Genomic DNA, 22,500 nt, shown 5'->3' on the forward strand with positions numbered 1-22,500 from the left:
TAGATTTTTAGATTTTTTTTTAACACGTTTCGGATTTTACCATGTTCTCACCCTGTTATGAACTCATTCACTTAATTTTTTGGATTCTGTTTTTGTCTTACCTGATTTCTGGAACCGCTTTTCCCCGGACTCAAACCCGGTCATCATGGTCAACTCCTACTCTCTGCACCTGAAGTTTGGCGACGTACACGATGAGCTGACTGAACAAAGCCCTCCACACAGAGGTAAGCGGTCAGCCGGTAACCGCGAAAGAGAACAGCGTAATACCGCCCCGTATCGTTCGCGTAAAAAAATGAAATGCAGCCATATGTACCTCCCGGAACGTTTTTCGCGATCTCCAGAAACGTCCACGGGACTATGTTTTCAGAATGAGCCTGGGTTGGCATTATCAGACAGGCTTTTCCAGAGTTTAGGAGCCATAAATGAGAAGGCTCTGCCTCTTTTAGTAGATCACAATAAGTCACCTTCATCTCTTCATCTCACTCTGCAGATCTCTCGCACGCCCCTTACTGAATGTAACCCCAAACCATAATTTTTCCTTCACCAAACTTTCTCTGAGAATCTTGCTCCATGCAGGTACCAGTAGGTCTTCTGCAGTGTTTGTGATGATTGGGATGCAGATCAACAGATGATCCATCAGAGAAATCCACCTTCTGACACTTTTCCAAATGATCAACTAGAAGTCAAGTTATTATTTGTTGCTCTTACAACTGGGATCTACAACAAGACTTTGGTCAGGTAGTGTAATAATAATACTTAATATTATTGTGATATTCAGGATTTGTGAAGTCAAACAGCTCTGAATAACTCGAAACAGCGATCGCTAGTTTCTCCTCAATCTTTAAAAGTCTCCGTAGTCATCTTGACAACACAAACACTGCAGTCACCTCAATGGAAACCCTGTCTCTGCGTTCAGTTGATTGGAGAATGAAAAAAGACCAACACAATCTCATGGCAATTTGTAACCTTTTGATTTAATGGCTAATTCACATGAATTCGTTCGATGACATTTATACAATTTAGTACGATTTGCTTATCCCACAATGACGGTTGGGTTTAGGGGTGAGGTTCGGTGCCGTGCCTCTATTTTAAAATTTTACATTTTCGTACAACTGAACTCGTACAACTGAAGCTAACAAAATGAAAAATTATTTCCTCATGAGATGTGGCTGAAAAAAATACCCCGCCAACTATTCCAGCATATGTTTTACACAGTAGATGCCCTCACACACTCATACACTACTGCCAATATTGTTTAACTAATTCCCCTGCAAGCACAGGACGTCAATATGACGTCAGATTGACGTTGTACCCCAATGTCATCAGGATGTTCAATTTTGGTTGGAAATGCAAATCAAGTTGACGTCAGAACCCAACGTCAGACAGGCGTTAATACATAACGTCAGGCAGACGTTGGACTATGGTTGGTTAATTCCACAACCTAAAACCAACCTAAGGTCAATGTCTACTGATGTTACACTTTGACGTTGTATAGACGTCACATTATGATGTTGGATTTTGAGCAGTTAATGACACGAATTTAAACTAACCAAAGATCAACGTCTACTGATGTTACACTTTGACGTTGTATAGACGTCACATTATGATGTTAATATGATGTTGGATTTTGAGCAGTTAATGACACGAATTTAAACTAACCAAAGATCAACATCTACTGATGTTACACTTTGACGTTGTATAGACGTCACATTATGATGTTAAGATGGCGTTGGACTTTGGTTAATTAATGCCACAACCTAAAACCAACCAAAGATCAACATCTACTGATGTTATATTTACGTTGTATGGACGTTTTATTATGACATCATTTGACGTTAAACTGACATTGGATTTTGCTCCCTGACGTCGCAACCAAAATACCAACGTCATATAACCAACCCAGGCTCATTGTGGAAACGTAGTCCCGCGGACGTTTCTGGAGACCGCGGAATACGTCACGGCAGGTACGTACGGCTGCAGTTTTTCTCAGCCTTCTCACCCTGTTACGAAACTCGTTCACTTATTTTTTGGGATTCTGTTTTTGTCTTACCTGATTGCTGGAACCGCTCTTCCCCGGACTCGAAACCGATCGCCGTGGTCAACTCCTCTCTGCATTTTAAGCCTGCCGACAAACACGGTGAGCTGAGTGGACAAACGGGTTGCAGCGGGGAAGCCCTCCACAAGGAGGTAAGTGGTCAGCCGGCCGACCGGCAACCTCGAAAGGGAACAGCATCACACCGCCCCGTAGCGTTCGCTTGAAAAAAATTTATGCAGCCGTACGTACCTCCCGGGACGTATTCCGCTATCTCCAGAAACGTCCGCGGGACTACGTTTTCAGAATGAGCTTGGGTTGCATATAACGTTGTGTGCCTGCTGTGTCACCTACCGCATGTGTTCCGGGGAAACCGGAGCACCCGATGGAAACCAATGCCAACATGGGGAGAACATAAAAACTACACACAGAAATGTGTACAGTCCCAGTTGGAATAAGTGACCTTTTTGCTGTGAGGGGACAGTGCTAACCACTGAGCCACCGTGTCACCCTACGTATGCGTTACTAGAGTCATAATAATGACGAGAGCTTCTCACGGCAAAACTTCAGACGCAAAAACCAGACAGTCACCCCGGCCCCCGACCTCTTTAACAGCTCCATGACATTTCCTTCATTTTCACTGACGTGACGCAGTTGTGAACTATTGAAGGATTTAGTGCGAGAGTCGAGTGTTTCTGCCGAGCGGCCCTGAGCAGACTGCCTGCGCTCATATCTGGGGAGAGAAAATTAATGCTTATTAATGGGGCCTATAAAAGCGACTAATTGAGCATTCCGGAACTTGCTGAGTTTGGCATCTGCTGCTGACATTCCACAGCACAGGCCTTCACACACACACACACACATACCTCACGCTGTCTCTCTCTCTGACATTAGGTCAGGCCATTAAAAATCAGAGGAGCTGGACAGGTTATTACTGTGACTGACATGTTAATGACACCTGCTCTCGCTGTTTAGGGTTCAGCGCGTGTGTGGATTTCTCTCTTTGAAGACGCCACCGCTCAAGTGTTGGGATATTACATTTACGACATGTATGTGGATTTAAAAGATGTGTGTGTTTGCGCGTCAGAAGAGCAGAGTGTGTTCAAGCACTCATAGGCTGTATCCGAAATGACCCCCTATTCCCTTAAAGGGGACCTGTTATGCAAAAATCACTTTAATAAGGGGTTTAACAAAGTTGTGTGGCAGCGGTGTGTGAATATAACCAGCTTCAAATGGTTAAAAATTAAATAATAATATTGTTTATAATCACACTTGATGAAAACAGTCTGCAGAAACATGATGTGTACGTGTCATCAGAGGGGAAAGCCCCGCCCACTAGTGACCATCTCTCCCTTATTAACATAGACAGCCTTGAACGAGAAGCAGTCGTATGCCATTAAGCCATGTTAATATTAAAAATGTGCCAGCAAGTTTGCTTGGGTTCATGTGGCGAGTGTGACGTCATTGCGGTGTTGCCGTAATTTCGCTTAAGGTGACTATGGCTGTGCATGTCATGTTTTGTAACTTTCTATGCAGCTCCACATTTAAAGATGCATGACTTGGAGCCGAGTCAAGGTGTTCAAAGTATTGTTTTAAACCTGTAGTTGGAAAACTAGCTCACAGGGATCCATGTTTGTTGTTTTTTGCAAAGTTTGATAGCCACTAGTCATCAGAAAATTGACTATGATTAAACTAATAACAGTAACAACACTAACAAGTTGACAAGCCATGTTCACTCAGCAGCTGGAAATATCCATAATGCACTGTAAAAGTTCCAACCCAGGCTCATTCTGAAAACACACCTCTATATACATTTCTGGAGAGCACCAAATTCTTTCCAGGAGGTAATTTTCTTTTACAGTTGTTTTCGTGAATCCACCAGAGGCCGCTGTGAATATTTATTCAGATCTCAAAATTCTCTTGCGAGTGCCATTCGCAGATGCTGTTCTCACGTAAATCCACCAGAGGCCGCTTTCAATTGACTGACTGACTCACTGACTGACTGACCGATCAACTGACCCACCCTCCTCTCTCCCTAAACACAACCAATATTTTTAAAAAGCACAGATTAACAGAAAAAGAGAAGCCCTCGTCTGATTTTTACAACTTTTTCAGATTTTACCACATTGTCAACCTGTTATTTACTTGTTTATTTTATTTTTTGGATTCTGTTTTGTCTTACCTGCTTTCTGGAACCGTTCTTCACCGGACTCAAACCCCATCAGCGTGATCAACTGCTTTCCGCATCTCAAGTATACATGGCGAGCTAACTGGACAAACTGGTAACAGTGGGAAAACTGTCCATATAGAGGTAAATGGTCAACTGGTAAGCATGAAAAGGATGTCACGTTGTGCTGATCAAAACAGGAACAAAAACGGGTGTAGGATCCAAGTGCAGATTGAATATTGTATTGAGCAGTGACAGCAAACAAAAATCCAAAAATCAAAGTAACAAAATAAACAAACAAACCAGGAACTCAAACAGACTAAACTAGAACTAGACTTTAGCAACTATGACAGGATACAAACTGGAATCAGGAACACATACCAACAAAGACGAACGACGAACTAACAAACAGAGGATGAATGGCTGAATATAAAGTCCAGGTAATCAACGGTAAACAGAGACAGCTGTGGTTGCAAATCAGTATATGAAAGACCGGGTGTGTGCGCGAAAGAATGTATGGATATGTAGTTCTTAAGCCACAGTAGTTCGCTGGAAGTTGCTGGCGAACTACAGTGGCATCTGGTGGACAAACACAGTCATGACAAAGGAACGGTATCATACCACCCCACAGCATTCGTTTAACAATGAATGCGTCTGGTTACATAATTTGCGATCTCCAGAAATGTATATAGGGCTACATTTTCAGAATGAAGCTATGTTGGAGAGCTCGTATGTCAAATCAAATTTCGCATCTGTCAACTAGATAACATCCACAACAGAGTACTTTCTGTGTACATTTCTAAATTAATAATTCTTTAATTGTTAATTAACATTCGTATATATGACAAAAACCCAAATGCTTTGTCATTATTAATAGCGTTAAAGGGGACCTTTTATACCTCTTTTTACAAGATGTAAAATATATCTCTGAAGTAAAAGAGTAAAGGAGACAGAGGAGAATGATGACAGCGAACCCACGAAAATACCACACAAATAATGTTTTTTAACTCTCTGAAACTGCCCCTTTTAGGCTTTGATCCTAATTGTGGCGTTTTGGTGACTGTCACTTAAAATTCAAATGAGATTGTGCTCTATTCAAAACAAAGGTGAAGTTACAGTTGCCTGTGTGTGAGCATAGTGGCAGATTCAAAAACAAGACTAACATCTTATGCTAATGAGTAGAGATGGTCACTAGTGGGCGGGGTTTCCCCCTCTGATGACATCATACAAAGGGAGAAACTCAATCAGAGTGTTTCTGCAGACTGCGGGATTATAAAAAAATAGAATTAATTCATTTTAAGCACTATGAGCTGGTTATATTCACAGACTGCTGCCACACAACTGTGTTAAAACCCCATTTAAAGTGATTTTTACATAATATGTCCCCTTTAAATAACTATTATATACTGACAGCCATTTTAGTTTAATATGTATTATTCTTAAACTAAAACACAAAAAAGAATAGTGAATGAGGGTATAGGGGGCGATTTCAGATTCAACCATATCCACTCTTCAGGAGGTCATGTGTCTTCCATTATCTGGGTGTTTTCTAATCAGCCTGCAGTGGCTGAGATTAAACAGGGAAGAATTCTCCCATCAAACCGGACTGTCGTAAATCCAGCTCACCTTGGAGAGCAGAAGGGAAGTGCAGATCTGTAAACCCATCATCGCTCCAACTCCCCCACACACACTTATGCTCCACAACAGGACCACATGTGGAGACAAAGAGTACATTCACTCGACTGAGGTTCTTCTCAGTTAAACTCATTTCTTGAGTTTGAACAAACTCTGGGTTTCAGAGGAAGTTTTCGAGTTGACTAATCCAGAGAAAATCCAACTGGTTAAAGTCGCTATGAAACTGAAGTTAAAATTGTCTGGGGTTTTTTTTTCGTAACATTCATCTACTGGAAATGGTCCTAAAATGAGAAAAAAAAAAAGTAGGGCGGTGCATGATTTTGTTCTTTGGGAACCGATTGGATTGTTGAAAGACATGCGTTGCTAACAACATGAAGAAAGATTGATAAATTGATGAATTCAGAGCAGGAATGAGACACACACTGATAGCTCCGCCCTAAATGACTTATAGCTCTACCCTAAAAGACTGATAGCCCCGCCCTAAATGACTGATAGCCCAGCCTTAAAGGACTGATTGCTCCTCGGCTGACAAAATATACCTGAATTATTTAAGATTTGCAACAATGTAGACAGCGCCCTCTAGTGTATTTGTCGTTTAAAACGTGCATCAAAACATACCTGGAGCCATGTAATTTACATTTATCAAAAATGTAGGCTGTGGATTACAGCATCGCCCAATGGAATTAGGTTTAGGGGTGGGGTTTAGGGGCACGTCATACATTTTATACGAATGAAATAGAATAAATTCATACAAATTAATCACTTTTCTGACAATACGTAAAAACGTTGAATTTCCTCATGAGATTGGGCTGAGAAAACATACTTTAAGTAACATTTATTATTCACAAAAAAAAATGTAGACAGCACCCTCTAGTGGATTTGTCATCCAAAACAGGCAATAAAACGTACCCGGAGCAATGTATTTTACATCTTGCAAAAATGTAGGCTGTGAATCACAGCATCACCCAATGGTGTTAGAATTAGGGGTGGAGTTTAGGGGCACGCCTTCTTTTTATAATCATACATTTTCATATGAACGAAATTTAATGAATTCATAGAAATTAACCACTTTTCTGATGACTCATAAAATAGTAATTTCCTTGTGGGATTCGGCTGACAAAATGTACCTTCAATAACATATTTAAGATTTGCACATATGCAGACAGCGCCCTCTAGTCATCTGATACGTGCAATAAAATGTAATGGAGCAATGTACTTTTACATTTAGCAAAAATCTAGGTCTTATGAAATAAAGCTTATGAATTCATACAAATTATCCCGTTTTCTGATGATATATAAAATAGTTACATTTTCTTGTGAGATCGAGCTGATAAAACGTACTTTAAGTAACATTTATAATTCACTAAGAAATGTACAGAGCGCCCTATAGTAGATTTGTCATCTGAAACGTGCAATAAAACGTACCCAGAGCAATGTATTTTATGTTTAGGGATTACAGCATCCTCTAATGAGGGTTAGGTTTAGCGAGGTTTGTCTCATTTTAAAAATCATACATTTCTTACAAATCAAATGTCAAGAATTCGTAAATGAACCACTTTTCTGACGATGCGTAAAATAGTTACATTTCCTTGTGAAATCAGGCTGACAAAACATATCTTAGGTAATGAATTTTCGCAAAACTGTAGACAGCACCCTCTAGTGGATTTGTCATGTAAACATGCAACGAAATGTACCCAGAGTGACATACGTATTTTACGTTTTCAAAAATGTGCAATAAAACGTACCTGGAGCAACATACTTTTACATTTAGCAAAAATGTAGGGTGTGGACGACAGCGTCGCCCAATGGGGGTCAGGTTTAGGGGTGGGGTTTAGGGCCACGCCTTCTTTTTAAAATTATACATTTTCATGCGAATGAAATCGAATAAATTCATACAAATTAACCACTTTTCTGAAAATACGTAAAAACGCTACATTTCCTCATGAGATTGGGCTGACAAAACGTACTTTAAGTAACATTTATAATTCACAAAAAAATGTAGACAGCACCCTCTAGTGGATTTGTCATCTGAAACGTGAAATAAAATGTACCCGGAGCAAAGTATTTTACATTTTGCAAAAATGTAGACTGTGAATTACTGCATTGCCCAATATTGGTTTGGATTAGGGGTGGGGTTTGAGGGCACGTCTTCTTTTTAAAATCATACATATTCATACATATTCAAATCTAATAATTTCATAAAAATAAAAAAAAATCTAATAAATTCATAAAAATTAACCATCTTTTTGATGACACATAAAATAGTCATTTCCTTGCGAGATTCGGCTGACAAAACGTACCTTAAGTACGTACCTTAAGATTCGCACAAATGTAGACAGCGCCCTCTAGTGAATTTGTCATCTGAAATGAGCTATAAAACGTAATGGAGCAACGTACTTTTACATTTAGCAAATATGTAGATCTTATGAAATAAATCTTATGAATTTGTACAAATTATTCAGTTTTCTGATGATACATAAAATAGTTACATTTTCTTGTGAGATCGAGCTGATACAACGTACTTTAAGTAACATTTATAATTCACAAAGAAATGTACAGAGCGCCCTATAGTAGATTTGTGATCTGAAACGTGCAATAAAACGTACCCAGAGCAATGTATTTTACGTTTAGAAAAATGTAGGTCGTGGATAACAGCATTGTCTTATGAGGGTTAGGTATAGGGGTGGGGTTTGGAAGCATGTCTCCTTTTAAAAATCATAAATTTCCGTACAAATTAAACTGTTCAAATGAACCACTTTTTTGACAATAGCTGCGTCCCAAATGGCACACTATACACTATGCACTCATGCACTATGTACTTATGCACTTACACACTCAACAGGGTAGTATATGTATGTAGTGTCGTCCCAAATGGCACACTAATGTTTTTTTTACTAAGCGGAAATTCAAACAGTTTCCCTGATGACGTTTGACGGTTGCCAAATCATTGAAGTAAACGGCCGAATTATCAAATAATACCTGCCGTGAGTATTGCCGCAATCACTATCGGAAGGCGCTATAATCACTCTCGTAAAAGAATTTTGCTTTCACCATCCAAATTAAATAAAGTTATTCAACATGTGCGTCCGATAGCTCCGCCCCTTCCGCTACGTAAGCAAACCTGCGGTCGTTGAGTGCGTGAAGTGTCCATCATTACACACTTCATTTTAGCGGCTGAATGAGTGCATCATCTGGGTAATTAAAGTGCACTAATTATTTTTAGAGTTTTCAGTGTGAACGCACTACTTACACTATTTATACTACAAAATGGCGTAGAATACTGCATAAGTATGCGATTTGGGACGCAGCTACAATGTAAAATAGTTACATTTCCTCATGAGATCGGATTAAAGAAAGTACCTTAAGTAACCGATTTAAGATTCACACAAATGTAGACAGCGCCCTCTAGTGGATTTGTCATCTGAAACGTGCATTAAAACGTACCCGGAGCCATGTAATTTACATTTATCAAAAATGTCGACTGTGGATTACAGCATGCTCCTATTCAAGAGTTATTTTTCTGTTCACCTGCAGTCCACTTGATTCCAATAACACTTCATAGAGAAGCACACACAGACACACACACACACACACTGGTCACGTGTCAGCATCTCTCTGCCTCTGCAGGTCATTTTCTGTTTTCACCTGGTCGACTTCAAGCCTAATGAATTCAGCCCATCGATCGGCTTGATGATTCACTCCGTGATATTCGTATTATTATGCCTGAGTATTTCTAGTTTCCAGTCAAAAACACATTTCACGGCTCCTGAGGGAATCTTTGGTGTCTATATGAGAAAACAGGCTCGTCTCTCTGCTCTCTCGCTCTCTGCGTGGTACTCAGAGACTCATTTATGAGCTTGAAGATGGTCTTATAAAGCCTAGGGTGAAATTCAGATAGATTACAAAGATTTATAAAGCAGCACATTATGGGCAAACACAAATGACTGATGTGTGAGAGGAATAAGGCTGTAACATACAAACACGTGGAAAAAGTGAAGCGCTATCAATACTTTTCGGATGCACAGTATAATATAATATTTCTTTAAGAACTTCATTCATTTTCCTTCGGCTTAGTCTTTATTTCAGAGGTCGCCATAGTGGAATGAACCGCCAACTATTCCAGCATATGTCTTACAGTGGATCCCCTTCCAGCTGCAATCCAGTACTGAAAAACACCCATACACACTCATTCACACACATACACTCATACACTGCGTGTGTGTTTGTGGGAGTGTGTCAGCTGATCTGCATGTGCGTAGCCTGTCTTTATGTACTGATGTAACACACACATTAGCATGTTTCTGTCTGCTGCCGCTGCTGTCAGTGTGTTGAACGCCTTTCACAGCTTGTCAGAGGTGTTGACCAGAACCTGCACGAGCCGTTTTCATCTCTAACAACTGCACAACACACACACACACACACACACACACACACACACACACACACACACACAGCTCTCCATAGGTGCCCACTCCACTGACAGCATGTGCTGCTGGCACAAATTGTAATTCATAAAGGTTAAGGGGGTCAATGCCTTTTATCAGCCGGCAGTGTGTGTGTGTGTGTGTGTGTGTGTGTGTGTGTGTGTGTGTGTGTGTGTGTGTGTGTGTGTGTGTGTATGTGTCTGATGAAGCCCGCATGCAAATACAGACAGTGGAGATGCTCAGTGAAGGGGGAAGGGATGAGCTGAAGAAAACACAGAGACGCTGGAGCATGAGAATGATCTGGAGGAGTGATAAGACCACCATAAACAACTGCAGATCTCGAAAGATCACCAGAAAACCCACTGACAGTCAAACACAGAGGGAAAACTGACACTTCAGACAATGAAACATCCCTGGATTGCACTCTGGTGAAAAAAAATGTGTATTTAAAGCATCCTTAAAGCTTAAAGCTTTCTCAGAGCGTGAGCGTGACACAGTGAAGTGACGTAGCAAGTAAACAATTCAAGTCAAGAAGAAACACAAAGAGGCCGGCTGTAATTTCACTACATTTCACAAATCATTGCAAATGCTATGAATTGTTAGATTATCAGACAGAAGCAAATCCCTCTGTGGTGAGTGACAATTAATGTGATAATGGTACTAAATTCTGCTTTGTTTACGCTTTGCATGCACGTGTCAGAAGTTCCGGGTTCCCGTTGTGAAGGAAGAAACACAACACGAAACGACACATCCTCTCATAGGTGCAGAACACGCTTTATTGTTTTAGTTGGCTGCTGTCCGTTTGGTATATTTCACGGGCTACTTTTTGGTGCAGACGGAACCAGACGCGAGGTGACAACACAATTGGGTTAGGTCGGTGCTAATTGTTTGGTGTTGTTAGTTTGGCTTGGTGTGTTCTGGCCTTTAAATTTACCCACACCAGTAAAACTGTTCTTAACCTTAACTAACACTAAACCTACCCATAGAACTAAACCTGTTCCTACCTTAACCAACCTTAAACCTACCCATAGAACTAAACCTGTTCCTACTTTAACCAACCCTTACAACCAAACACACCCTTAACCTTTACCAATCTCAAACCTACCCATATCACTAAACCTGATCTAAACCAATCACAAACCTACCCATATCACTAAACCTGATCTAAACCAATCTTAAATCTACCCATATCGCTAAACCAACTTAACATTAACCAACATTAAACCTACCCAAACCACTAAACCTGACATTAACCTTAACCAACCTTAAACCTTGCCATGTCACTTAATCTGACCTTTATCACTGAGTCTAACTTAAACCAATCTTAAACCTACCCATATCACTAAACCTGACCTTAACCTTTACCAATCTTAAACCTACCCATATCACTAAACCTGACCTAAACCAATCCTAAATCTACCCATATCACTAAACCTGATCTAAACCAATCTTAAATCTACCCATATCGCTAAACCAACTTAACATTAACCAACCTTAAACCTACCCAAACCACTAAACCTGACATTAACCTTAACCAACCTTAAACCTTGCCATGTCACTTAATCTGACCTTTATCACTGAGTCTAACTTAAACCAATCTTAAACCTACCCATATCACTAAACCTGACCTTAACCTTAACCAATCTTAAACCTACCCATATCACTAAACCTGACCTAAACCAATCCTAAATCTACCCATATAACTAAACCTGACCTAAACCAATCCTAAATCTACCCATATAACTAAACCTGACCTAAACCAATCTTAAACCTACCCATATCACTAAACCTGACCTAAACCAATCCTAAATCTACCCATATCACTAAACCTGATCTAAACCAATCTTAAATCTACCCATATCGCTAAACCAACTTAACATTAACCAACCTTAAACCTACCCAAACCACTAAACCTGACATTAACCTTAACCAACCTTAAACCTTGCCATGTCACTTAATCTGACCTTTATCACTGAGTCTAACTTAAACCAATCTTAAACCTACCCATATCACTAAACCTGACCTTAACCTTTACCAATCTTAAACCTACCCATATCACTAAACCTGACCTTAACCTTAACCAATCTTAAACCTACCCATATCACTAAACCTGACCTTAACCTTAACCAATCTTAAACCTACCCATATCACTAAACCTGACCTAAACCAATCCTAAATCTACCCATATAACTAAACCTGACCTAAACCAATCCTAAATCTACCCATATAACTAAACCTGACCTAAACCAATCTTAAACCTACCCATATCACTAAACCTGACCTTAACCTTACCAATCTTAAACCTACCCATACCATTAAACCTGACCTTAACCAACCTTAACGAACTCATATTGCTAAACCTGACCTTAATCTTAACTAACCTTAAATTTATCCACACCACTAAACCTGACCTTAACCAATCTTAAACATACCCATATCACTAAACCTGACCTAAACCAATATTAAATCTACCCATATAACTAAACCTGACCTAAACCAATCCTAAATCTACCCATATCACTAAACCTGACCTAAACCAATCTTAAACCTACCCATATCACTAAACTTGACCTTAACCTTACCAATCTTAAACCTACCCATAACATTAAACCTGACCTTAACTAACCTTAACGAACTCATATTGCTAAACCTGACCTTAATCTTAACTAACCTTAAATTTATCCACTCCACTAAACCTGACCTTAACCAATCTTAAACATACCCATATCACTAAACCTGACCTTAACCTTATATAATCTTAAACCTACCCAAAACAATAAACCTGACCTTAACCTTAACCAATTTTAAACCTACCCATACCAATAAACCTGACCTTAACCAACCTTAATGAACCCATATCACTAAACCTGTCATTAAGCTTAATTAACACTTAACCTAGCCAGACCACTAACCTTGTCCCTACCTTAACCTGGCAAGGTAATAAAGTGAGACTAGATCAATTATATTTTATAGTTTATTATTCACACAGGGATAATAGTTTTGCATTATGGGATGCAGTATTCTGTAAACACAGTAGCTTTGCACAGTTTTGTATCCAGAACTACAGGATCAGCATGTGGAGGTGTTGTGTGTGTGTGTGTGTGTGTTTCTTCTAGACTGAGACTCAGCAGAGATCAATGCTGGACCACATCAGGCTCACTGACCCCCTCTGCTGGAGAGCGACACATCCCACAATGCACCACAGGCAGAGGTCAAGCAATCCTGTCAAATCACATTGTGCTAATGTTCAGACACTTACATTACATATTTAGTGTTCTTAACACCATGACATATACCTAGTTAAACAGGTAGCACTTGACAATAAGATTGTCTATGTTAACAATATTTTAATTCAATTATTTTGCTTTAATTTGATCAAAACAATTAATTTTGATTTAATTTTATCGCCGGTTTGGTCCCTATAAACAACACCTTAAAATTTCTGATTTTGACTGTAATGTAATGTAACGATGTGCCCTTTAAAGCCAATTCAGAACAATTATTATTGCCAAACTCTCTATACAAAAAAACTCAAACTGAATTGATTATAACTTTAGTATGCTCATCAGCCAATCAGAATCATTCAACAGCCCCATACAATAAACAAATCTAATTCGATGAGTAGCATGATGATTTCAGAGATGTGTCAGATGTTTTAGTAGCAGTGATACAGTGTGATTGAGCTCTTCTCACCTGTACTGATCGCACCTGAGCTCGTCACACTCACTGCACTCATTACCTGAACCTCCACTCGACCCGCGGCACCCGCAGGCCATTCATCACCCTCAAGCAGACAAATACTGCATGCGGAGCTGCAGACGAATAAGCAGACGCTCAGTGACAGGAGCTTGGGGAGAACATCACCGACATCATTCACACCTCAGAGACCCGCAGAGCTGAAACACACTTCTATGTGTATGGTGAACATGCATACTGTGTGTGTGTGTGTGTGTGGGACCGGATTACAGAAATATGAACTCTTATAACTATTATTTTTTTATTAATGAGAGATGCATGATCTAGTCGAATGTGAAATGGTTAATATTATAATATATAATAATTCAAAACAAATACAGTACAGTGCAAATGTGTTAGGCTTAACATTTAATCTGTTGTTTTACTTATGGTAATATAGTTATATATGTGACCCTTCACCACAAAACCAGTCATAAGTGTACATTTTTTGTCATTATTTGAACATTTTTTGATGTAGACAGTGTGAATAAATGAACTTTCAGCTGATGAATGGTTTGTTAGGCCAGGAGTTGGCTTAGAATTTTAATTATTTTGGTTTAATAGTTTCAGACAATGTTGGAGAGAGGCTGTTTGTCCTGGTTTGAGCTCTATTTCTAGCCGTGTTGTTAGCAATATTGTCTAAATTGTGAATGTTAAAAAGTACATATAGGTTTTAATCCTTTATGCTATTACTTCTGGTAATAGTTTTAATTTTCAGTATAATAATGATCCGCTGATTGTAGTGAAATGCTGTTTGGAGACCGAAAACAGCTGATGAAACACAGGCAGTCATGAAATGGCCTACACAGTGTCCAGAGCTGAATATTATCGAGTCTGTATGAGATCATCTGGATAGAAAAAGAAAGATATTACGCTTTAAACCTAAAGAAGAACTCTGGAAAGTGCTGAAAGTAGCCTGATATTATTATTACACAGCACATTAGTTTAGAAAATGTCAGGACAATTAGAACAAAAGGTGCCAAGAGCCAAAGCCACATTAAACACAGACTCTTGCTTGAAGAGGAAATGTTGTGCTGTTGTTGTTTTTTGTTCATATTTCTTATATTTTCTGTTTGTTTTGAATAAAGAGTCTGATTGATTATATTTTGTGCAAAAGTCTTAGGCCAACAAAGCTGGTATAGTAATTAGGACGTTTGCACGGTATGTTTCATTATTTATATCTCTATCAAATGGCATGTGAAATACAAATAGGTCAGTGTTTGTTATGGTTCACATCTGACAAATAAAGAAGAAAATGCAATGCGTTGGTAACCATAACTATGACATTAAAAGTCAAGATTTGACATAGTTATTAACGTGTATATGTAATGTATATCTGTAAAAAAACATAATATCCTGATGGAAAATTAAAAGTTAAAAATTAACTGATTATGACATGTCCTTAATTAATAGATTGTGTTTATTTATTTATTGCTTTTTAATTTATTTATTATTAAATTAAATCAACATCAATTTAAAATGTAACAAAAAAAGACAAAACTGTAAATATGTGGATAAAATTCAGTTTTTTTTTTTAAATTCATTTTTCTACTGGTTTTTTTCTCAGTGTGTGATGAAAAAGTATTGGTTTGGTCATAATTATGACTTTTATCTTTCAATTTTGACCTTTTGCCATATTCTCACATTTTTATGACATAACTATAAGTTTAAGTCTTATTAAAACCTACACTGTAAAATAGTTAACCTAATATACATATATATATATATATATATATATATATATATATATATATATATATATATATATATATATATATATATATATAGTTGAAGCCAGAATTATTAGCCCCCCGTGTTTTTTCCCCAATTTCTGTTTAAGATTTGTTCAACTCATTTCTAATCATAATAGTTTTAATAACTCATTTCTAATAACTGATTTATTTTATCTTTGCCATGATGACAGTAAATAATATTAGACTAGATATTCTTGTAGGCGACGCAGTGGCTAAGTGGTTAGCACTGTCACCTCACAACAAGAAGGTCGCTGGTTCGAGTCGGCTGGACCAGTTGGCATTTCTGTGACTGTGTGGAGTTTGCATGTTTTCCCCATGTTGGAGTGGGTTTTCTCTGGGTGCCCCGGTTTCCCCCACAGTCCAAACACATGCGCTATAGAGGAATTAATTAACTAAATTAGCTGTAGTGTATGAGTGTGTCTGTGAATAAGAGTGTATGGGTGTTTCCCAGTACTGGGTTGCGGCTGGAAGGGCATCCGCTGTGTAAAACATAAGCTGGATCATTCCGCTGTGGCTCCTCTGATAAATAAGGGACTAAGCCGAAGGAAAATGAATGAATGAATGAATGAATATGATAAGTGGATTTTATTTAGAATAAATATCATCAGTAATTTTCTGCGCTGTTGTTATCTTTAAATACTATCAATTATTAAATCTTCTTTGCTCTAAATGTTCAAATAAAGCGTTATTTACATTATATACAGATATCACATTATTCAAAGTTTTATATTTCTCGGATGATGGATTGTCAACGATCACTTTTAAATAAAGCTCGAAAGCAACAACGACCTTGCTATGACGTTACACTTACATCCGGGGCGTTACGCGGTAAAGTCTAGAGGGGATACAGCTGCGGATACTCACATCGATATAGCAAAATTTGTGTGAAACTGTACAACAATAATTCATATTCTGACATTACTCTGAAGGTTAAATTTAGGGTTTGGCTAGAGGTATACTTTAATAAAATACAATTTAATAGTTAATATAATAAATAATGTGAATAATACACGGTATATTTACAGTTTTTACATTACTGTGAGGGTTGGGTTTAGGGGTAGACGTTAATAAAATACAGTTTAATGGGTAATATACTAAATAATGTAAATAATACGCGGTATAATTACTGTTTTTTTACATTACAGTGAGGGTTGAGTTTAGGAGTAGACGCTAATAAAATACAAAAATATAAACAATTCTCGTTAACTTCCTGCCACAGCTGTATCCCTTCTTTGACCTGAGTCAGTTGTGCGCACGCGCAGTTCAGCCGGTGGTTCGACCTCTGCTTTCGGTGAGTTAAACATGGACGCTAGTTTTCATTCAGGATTTAAAAATCCACCTTCATCCTCTGTTTGTATGGGCGCAGAGATGCGGGTTTAAGCCGGACGGTGTTAGCAGATTATTTCAATGTCGTCGACCTGCAGTATTTGTAAAGCTCTTCACAGAAATCCTTTCTGACCTTAACGTTACATATATGTTTTGTGTTTGCAGAAGTCCCGGGCCGCTCACAAACTCACTCATATTTCAAGATGTTCACCTGCGCAAAGTTCGTCTCCACACCTGCCCTGGTGAGTGATGTTTGATCAAATAAACACTGTTATTGTGCTTAAAGGACGAGTTTTCATTACAAGACGCCGCCGTTTGGCCTGCAGCCGGTTCAGTTTGACGTCAGTAATTCGTTCGTTTTTTTTAACGGACGGCTTCTTTTTAAAATTTGAATTGTTAACAAGAATACAATATTAACGGTACAAAGATGTATAACGTAATAACCGTATAAACTCCTCAGTAATAACAAAAATAGCGAACAAAACAAACAAGAAAAGAGGGGGGAAAGTGCTAGGGCTGTTAAAAAGTAAATACAATTTAAAGGTAACGTTAGCTCAAAAAGCGTTATGTCACAGGGAATTAGTTGTTGTTAAAAAAATCCATTCATGATTGACTGGTTTAATAGGGTTAACGCTGACATCAGGCGCTGTATTCACCTTTGACCTTTTTGCTTTAGTTTTGAAATATTTGGCCCCACAAAGTAACAAAAAGCCGTGATATCATAATATAGGAGTGAGGGGACTTGAAACCATAGCCATTTTTTAGGTGTGTATGCATTTAGAATAATAAATTATATTATAATATTAATCGATTAATTGGATGAAAAAAGAAAACAAGCATTCATTTCCAACCCTTTTATTAAAAAAATCATCCCTGAGCTGTTATAATAATAACAAAATATAAGCTAAGTAATTAGCTAGGTCAGTTGGCCTTTGACATGGCATTTTCCAGGCCTGGAAAAGTTTTGGGAAAAACCAACACAGTTTTGGAAAAGTCATGGAAAACAGATATTTGTATACTTGAATATAGGTTAGTTGTGTTTACTTTTTTCTGTCCTTGGCCAATCACATACTCTCACATTATTAGTTCGGTGTAAGCATTATCTAAATAATTTTTTTTAATATATAGATATAAATATATATTGGGCGTCACAGTGGCGCTTAATCGCCTTACAGCAAGAAGGTCGCTGGTTCGAGCCTCGGCTGGGCTAGTTGGCATTTCTGTTTAGAGTTTGCATGTTCTCCCCATGTTGGCGTGGGTTCCCTCCGTGTGCTCCGGTTTCCCACACAGTCCAAACACATGCGCAATAGGGGAATTGGGTAGGCTAAATTGTCTGTAGTGTATGAGTGTTAATGAGTGCGTATGGATGTTTCCCAGTGATGGGTTACAGCTGGAAGGGCATCCGCTGCGTAATACATATGCTGGATAAGTTTGCGATTCTTTCCGCTTTGGCTCCTCTGATAAATAAGGGACTTAGCCGAAGGAGAATGAATGAATGAATATGATATATGGATTTTATTTGGATGAAATATCATCAGTAATTTTTGACCCCGGATAAATAAAGGGACTAAGCCGAAAAGAAAATTAATGAATAAATGTAAATTGAAACTTGCGTGTTTTACAATATACTGTAATAAATTTAAATATGTATTGTTTCTTACGCATATGTAGACATTGCATGAAACATTAGGTCATGAAAATTGGCTTGAAAGTCTTGGAAAAATCATGGGAAAGTCATGAAATTTTAATAGTAAAAATGTGTATGAACCCTTTATATGTGTGTGTATATCATATACATTTAATATATTTCTGATATACATAAAATTTGTTGTGTAGTTTTGTTTTTACATATATGTTTACCTAATTGGTATACAGTAGTCCCTTGTTAATAATCGTGGGAGTTACATTCTAAAAATACCCTACAATAGGCGAAATCCACTAAGTAGTCCGCTTTATTTTTTACAATTATTATATTATTATAAATGTTTAGAGGCTGTAAAACCCCTCACCATGCTTATTATCGTTTTCTTAGACAGGCATTAACAATTTCCCACTTTTCTCCCTCTTTTTTTTAACACTTATGTTTTTGCTCCTTTGCTCCTTTATCTAATGAACCAAACATTCATTTGTTTCCGTGATGGTGCCCTACAGCTGCATAACTTCAACCTTTCTTTAGCATGTCCAGAAGCTCAACTTATTGTGCAATGGTTAGCATCTTCCTCTGCCTTTTGGTTGCTCCCCCAGGTGCTTTTGACGGTGCAGAATGATCCATCAACATTATGAGGAGAAAACTTGCATTCATACAGTTCAGCACTTCAGTCACTTTGCTAGTGATTGAGGATTTATGTCAATTTGGCAACCTGAATGCATTCTGTACTGTGCAATATGCACGGCATGAAGGAGATTGATTGACCATAGTCTACAGCCAATCAGGACACAGAACACAATGCACCGTAAAAAAAAAATCATGTCAATTTCCACACTAAAAAATTGGTAAAAATGCGAAACCACGAAAGGTGAACCGTGTTGTAGTGAGGAACCACTGTAATTATATAAAACTTATAACTAAAATAATAACTTTTGTGAACATCTTATAAATATATAACTTTTTAGAACATTTCTATCGTCATTCTACTATAATCCATTGATGTTTTTGTGTGTGTTTCAGGTGCGTGCAGGCTCCAGGTCCGTGTACAGGCCAGTTTCTGCTGCTGTGCTTTCCAGACCAGAGGCCAAACCTGAGGTGATTTGTCTAAATTATAAGAATAATATTAATTATAAAATATAGTGCTTCCCACGGTTTTGAAATATTCTTGTGGTGGAGGCCAAATTGAATCCATGACATAAATATTAATACGACACAAAAAATTATTACATGTTACTGTTCAAGTTGCTGTATTGGAATGACATTTTGTATTTCCAGAGAGTTTCAGATGTGTATAAACTATATATATATATATATATATATATATATATATATATATATATATATAGCAAATGAGAAATAAAGGACAGAACATTGAATAGAAATAGACCATTTATTTTAGGGTGAACTGTCTCTTTAAGGGTCAGTAGGTGGCAGTGTGAAGGTTCAGGTCATATATCTTCTGTTGTCCTCCTGTAGGTCAGTACCGCTGCTATCCTGCAGTCTCCGGTCGCTCAGATGGCTCTCCGAAGCTTTCAGACCAGCGCTGTGAGCCGCGACATCGACACTGCTGCTAAGTTCATCGGAGCTGGAGCTGCTACTGTGGGAGTTGCGGGATCCGGTGCTGGAATCGGTACCGTGTTCGGCAGCCTCATCATTGGATACGCCAGGTAAGATTCATTAAATTAGAGCTGTGCAATATATCGGAAAAATCATATTCATTATCATCATCAGTTAATACTAGTATATATTGCAATATCCATGTTAAGAAAGGAGTGTTGACTTAATGGGTTACACTTTTGTTTGGGTCACTATATTAACTACTATTCACAGATCATTAAGTAACAGTACTAGCTTAAAGGCTGCATGAACCGGAAGCTGTGGCCTTTTTTTATTATTATTATTATTTATTTGTTTTTTGCGTATTGTGACGCAGTTCCTAGAGAAACAGAATATTAAATGAGAAAACAGTGGATGTGGCTTGAATTTGGCTTAAAGAAATTCAAGGCCTGGAATACCTGGAAAATTGGCTTGTTTTGTTGAAAAGTGCTTAAAATGAACAAGGAGAATTTATATGTAATTTTACGCCGGAAAAATAAAAATGTTTGTGAACTTTTTGTGATAATTTAATGCAAAAATACCCGCACAAACTACCGTGATTACGGAGCAAACTACCATGATTATGGAGCAGTTATTTGACTGACATGAAAAGTGGCCAATCACAGTCCAACTTGTCTAGTTTTGCTTGAAATGTAAAAACAAATGTTTTATTGGAATAACGCTTTTTTAATGTTTTACTATAGAGATGTCTATGTTATTAACTAGAGTAATTAAACCACGGACATACTTCCTGCCATTTCGATGATCTACACACATTTCGCTCTCTTTACTCGCCTCTGACCTGTCACTCTTCTGAAGCCTGGTTTAATACAGTAGAAATGTTGGCGCGAAAATACAACCAGAGCAGGTTATCTTCAGAGAGTGAAGCTGGATTTCTCGCCTGGCGCCGCATCGTGCACCTCCGCTGACTGCGCATGCATCTCGCAAAATGGATGAGGCTTTTATACTTGCTGCGTTCGCCGTTGTGACATTCTTTAAAACGACTTGGGGCGGCGGTCAAAAGAACTGTAAAGACGGATAAACGGAGAAGTAGGAAGTTTCCGGAACTACGTCATATCATTAATATCATTCAATATTTTTAAACTAATTATTTTTATTGTTTTATAAATTATTTTAATGATTATTGGGATTTTTATAACAATTCAAGATTTGTTTTAATCAACCTTTGCTGCATGACTTGCTTTTGTTCATATCTCAAACAGTTTTACCTATTAGTTTATTAAAATACTAATGAGCACAGAACATGGGTTGCTCTACAAATATATTTTATTATGGCAAGAATAAAACCAAAGTACACTTACTAAATAAAATACACAGGCTTTTTTTTAGATTTAGCCCGCTCCACAATTGACACATTACAGTCTGGCTAGTTTTTGTCCTATACTGATGTGCTAAAAAGGCAATAATGGTCCAACATTCCTGCCTATTATCACTAATAAAGCAGGACATCATTTAATTGTAAACAGTTCAACAGTCATGTCAAAGCAGTTAGTAAATCAGCATACTATCATCTCAAAAATATTGCAAAAATCAGATGCTTTGTTTGCAGTGAAGACTTAGAGAATCTTGTTCATGCTTTTATCAGCAGCAGGGTGGATTACTGTAATGGTCTCCTCACTGGCCTTCCCAAAAAGACAGTCAGACAAATGCAGCTCATCCAGAACGCTGCAGCCAGAATTCTGACCAGAAGCAGGAAATCAGAGCACATCACACCTGTCCTCAGGTCTTTACACTGGCTCCCAGTTACATTCAGAATAGATTTTAAAGTATTATTACTGGTCTATAAATCACTAAATGGCCTAGGACCTCAATACATCACAGATTTGCTCACTGAATACAAACCCAACAGATCACTCAGATCTTTAGGATCATATAAATTAGAAATTCCAAGAGCTCAGTCAAAGCAGGGTGAATCTGCCTTCAGCCACTACGCCCCTCGCTGCTGGTATCAGCTTCCAGAAATGATCAGATGTGCTCCAACATTAGGCACATTCAAATCAAGACTGAAAACACATCTGTTTAGCTGTGCCTTTACTGAATGAGCACTGTGCTGCGTCCGACAGATTGCACTATTATGTTTTTTCGTTTTCTTTTTCATTCTTTTATAACCTATTTTAACACATTTTAAATTGTTTTTATCTGTTTTTAATCATTTTAATTAT

The 22,500-nt window shown here is 38.0% G+C and overlaps 1 protein-coding gene and 2 long non-coding RNA genes across 4 annotated transcripts in view; 2 read left to right on the plus strand and 1 right to left on the minus strand.

The window, feature by feature from the left end:
• The window catches only part of LOC148679653 (uncharacterized), a 189,053-nt gene that overhangs the window by 112,679 nt on the left and 53,874 nt on the right, over positions 1 to 22,500 (plus strand). The window lies entirely within an intron of this gene.
• Positions 13,215 to 14,074, minus strand: LOC147835201 (uncharacterized). Its single transcript, XR_015499139.1, has 2 exons — positions 13,952 to 14,074; positions 13,215 to 13,480 (listed from the first exon to the last, which is right to left on the minus strand). It is a non-coding gene; the product is annotated as an uncharacterized LOC147835201 (long non-coding RNA).
• The window catches only part of atp5mc3a (ATP synthase membrane subunit c locus 3a), a 7,233-nt gene continuing 1,719 nt past the window's right edge, over positions 16,987 to 22,500 (plus strand). The window contains 4 exon segments of one of the 2 annotated variants that reach the window (NM_201176.1): positions 16,987 to 17,038; positions 17,239 to 17,315; positions 19,742 to 19,816; positions 20,198 to 20,388. In NM_201176.1, coding sequence (NP_957470.1) covers positions 17,277 to 17,315; positions 19,742 to 19,816; positions 20,198 to 20,388 — 305 coding nt within the window. In that variant the 5' untranslated portion in view covers positions 16,987 to 17,038; positions 17,239 to 17,276. 2 annotated transcript variants of the gene reach the window in all.

Source organism: Danio rerio, chromosome 9 (assembly GCF_052040795.2).
Source record: "Danio rerio strain M-AB ecotype USA chromosome 9, GRCz13ab, whole genome shotgun sequence".
Classification (NCBI taxonomy): domain Eukaryota; kingdom Metazoa; phylum Chordata; class Actinopteri; order Cypriniformes; family Danionidae; genus Danio; species Danio rerio.